A 3,640-nucleotide genomic window follows, 5' to 3' on the forward strand; every position below is an offset into this window, starting at 1 on the left:
TCAAATTGGTGAACCAAAACCACTACAGAAACCTTCCTGATGAAATGCATTAGACCAGAGGGAAATCAAGGCAGAGCCATGGTTTGTCAGGACTTGCTTGATCCTAATGAGCCCCGTGGTGCATTTGGAGCTGAGCCCTGAAACCTCAGGGCCTGAGAGGAGATTGCACAAACCTTTCCAGGAGTCAAAGTCAGAAGAAACCCTAAAGTGTCTCAAAGCATGGATGCGTCCCACTGAGGTCCATCCCCAACACAGGCTCCTCATGGACTCCTTGGAGGAGAGAATTGGAGGCCAGGATGGAACTAAAACCTGTCAGAGATGAAGTGTGGAAAGGAAAATCCAGAGTACCTCAAAAATCATGAGTATTTCAAAGTATTAATGAGCCCAACTAAATGCCAGTACAAAGCTCTCAAGGGACTAATTAAAGCAGATAATTGGGGCCATGATTGAACAAACCTCTCACAGAGTCTGTATCAAAAGAGAAACACCAAGTACCTTAAAATAACTGAAGTACCTTGAAGTATTAATGAGCCCCACTGAGTGCTGTTACCGAAAAAGGCTCTCCAGGGACTAATTACAGCAGATAATTGGAGGCCATATTTGCAATAAAACTCTCAGAGACTCCAAGGCAAAAGCCAAACCCAAAGTCCTTTGAAAAACTCTGTGAGCATTAAGGAACCCCCAGGGCCATTCCTGAGCAAGGCTCCCCAGGGACTCCTTCCAGCAGATCCTTGAGGCCACTGGGATGTGAGCTAGGGGGGGATGCTGAGGGCAGGACAAGGGGCTGACAGTGCCCAGCCTGGCTGGGGCTGTGCCAGGAGGCCCCAGTGCCTCAGGACAAAGTGTCTCCCCACAGCCCTTGGTGGCACAGACCCTGCTGTGCCCCAGGGCACCACGACTTGGCTTCTCTTTGTCCCCACCTGTCATCACTGCCTTCAGTTCGCTGCTCTGCCTGGGGCCTGGGGCCACTTTCTCAGTTGTGAACCTCAGTGGGACCCATTAAAAGTCCAAGAAACTTTGGAGTGTGATTCTGACTTGGAGTTCTGGAGAGGTTTCTTCAGCTCCCTCTCAGGGACTGATGTTCAGGGCCTGAGCACAAAGCCCCAGAGGCTCATTAAAGTCCTGGTGCTGTGCCTGTGCTGCTGAACTGGGCTGGGCTCCTGGCACAGAGACAGCTCCTGGTAACCAAGAAGAGCTTCAAAAGCACATTTCTCTTGGTGAGCAGCTCTTCTGCCAGCCCAGCAGGGCTGGGGCACTGCCTGCAGCCACCCCGGGCACAGCACAGAGGCACAGAGAGCTTCAATCAGTCAGGGCTGGGAAGGTGCTGAGAAGTGCCTGGGGCAGAATCACTGCCAGCCCTTGGCACAGGAACCTCTGGCTGCAGGACAATGCATCTGCAGCTCCTGGAGTGATCTCCTAAAGCTGGAACATCCCAATGCCTACAGACCCTGTGACTACATTCTCTGATTGTCTCTTGTGCAGAGCAGCCAGGGGTGCCCAGGGCTGTCCTGCAGAGCAGGGTCCTGCAGCCCAGGGTGCTGTGCTGGGGCAGGGACTCTGCCAGGGACATCTGTCAGCCAGCCCTGGCAGCTGCTCCCAGCACTGGGGAACAAGATCTGGGTGGGAGGAGACAGCTGGTAAGGCTTGGAAGTGTTCTCCTTGTGTGGGGACGATGCTGCACTGTTCAAGACTGCTCACAGCATGGCCTTTAACTGCAGAACATTTCCAAGCAGATTAAACAGGGAGCACAGCAGGGCAGGGGCTGCAGGAAAGGGGAAGTCCTGCTTTTTTAATCTATGGTTTTGGGTTACCTGAATGAGAATCTGACCATAAATATTCATTTCAGTTCAGCTTGAGGCAAATTAAAAAAAAAAATCTCTGATCTAAACAAATCAGGCAGTGACAGAAATCAAGAGAGGGCCCCTTAGAGGCAGCATCAGTGTCACTTTTCCAGCCTCCTCAGGGTTGCTCTGACATTGCCATCAGATCCTGGAGAGCCAGAGCTGCCCTTGGGCAGCGCCAGACCTCTGAGGGGTCTGCAGGGCAGAGCTGAGCCCCCAGGGCTGGGCTGGGCTCTGGCAGCACTGGCAGGGCCCAGCCCTGGGCACAGGGAAGCAGCTGCAGGCGGGGACAGCTCCAGGCAGCAGAGCCCTGGGCAGGCAGTGGGGGGAAAGTGCCCCCAAGCTGTGCTGGGATATTTAAAGTCCTCTCCAAACCCAAGGATACAATAATCACTTTTTTTTACAGATGCCCATGCCACTGCATAGGAAATGTCCAACAGCAGCTCCATCAGGCACTTCCTCCTGCTGGCATTGGCAGACACGCGGCAGCTGCAGCTCCTGCACTTCTGCCTCTTGCTGGGCATCTCCCTGGCTGCCCTCCTGGGCAACGGCCTCATCATCAGCGCCGTAGCCTGCGGCCACCACCTGCACACGCCCATGTTCTTCTTCCTGCTCAACCTGGCCCTCGCTGACCTGGGCTCTATCTCCACCACTGTCCCCAAAGCCATGCACAATTCCCTCTGGGACACCAGGACCATCTCCTACTCAGGATGTGCAGCTCAGCTCTTTTTCTTTATGTTCTTCATCTCAGCAGAATTTTGCATCCTGACCGTCATGTGCTATGACCGCTACGTGTCCATCTGCAAACCCCTGCACTACGGGACCCTCCTGGGCAGCAGAGCTTGTGCCCACATGGCAGCAGCTGCCTGGGCCAGTGGCTTCCTCTATGCTCTGCTTCACACAGCCAATACATTTTCCCTGCCCTTGTGCCGAGGCAATGCCCTTGGACAGTTCTTCTGTGAAATCCCACATACCCTCAAGCTATCCTGCTCCATATCCTATGTCAGGGAAGTTGGGCTCATTGCTGTTAGTGTGTTTAGCTTTAGGCTGTTTTGTGTTCATTGTTTTCTCATATGTGCAGATTTTCAGGGTTGTGCTGAGGATCCCCTCTGAGCAGGGACGGCACAAAGCCCTTTCCACCTGCCTCCCTCACCTGGCTGTGGTCTCTCTGTTCCTCAGCACTGGCACATTTGCTCACCTGAAGCCCTCTTCAATCTCCTCCCCAACCATGGATTTGTCAGTGTCAGTTCTTTACTCAGTAGTGACTCCAATCCTGAACCCCCTCATCTACAGCCTGAGGAACCAGGAGCTCAAAGCTGCAGTGTGGAAACTATTTGTGGGGTGCGGTGATTCAGGGACATCAAGACATAAGTAATATAATCCAGTGAAGCCAAATTTACTATCTCTAAAAGAGTTGTATTTATAATAAATCTCTACTGTCCACGCGTCTCTATCTAATACATGATTGGTTAATCCTAGCTGTTCACACGTCTAAAAAAGAATGTTGATCAGATCATCTAATTTTTAACGCGTCTTGCTGTGGTCATCTGGCTTACCCATTGCTTTTTCTTTTTTCTCACTTTCCCAAGCTTGCTGACAAAATTGCTGAGTCCTAATGACTCTTCTTCTTGTATCTTTTTCAAGGATATACCGACCATGTTTCTGAATACGTCCATTATCAATTATTTGTGAACACGTCTATTTTCCATTATTACAAGCAGGTTGGATTATTCATCAGCTGAATGTGGCCAGTCTTGCAAAAACTCAACCTGCAAAAAGTCCTCAACAACTGATGACTG

The 3,640-nt window shown here is 51.5% G+C and overlaps 1 protein-coding gene across 1 annotated transcript; it reads left to right on the forward strand.

Moving 5' to 3' along the window:
- Positions 1-2,270: 2,270 nt before the first annotated feature.
- LOC128948225 (olfactory receptor 14I1-like) lies at positions 2,271-3,216 on the forward strand. Its single transcript, XM_054292839.1, is given in 2 exon segments — positions 2,271-2,875; positions 2,877-3,216. Coding segments are annotated over 2 exon segments (945 nt in total).
- The last annotated feature ends 424 nt before the right edge of the window (positions 3,217-3,640 follow it).

The sequence above is a fragment of the Melozone crissalis genome, unplaced genomic scaffold (genome assembly GCF_028551555.1).
Source record: "Melozone crissalis strain CALT ecotype California unplaced genomic scaffold, PUWL_Pcris_2 ptg000116l_1, whole genome shotgun sequence".
Classification (NCBI taxonomy): Eukaryota; Metazoa; Chordata; class Aves; order Passeriformes; family Passerellidae; genus Melozone; species Melozone crissalis.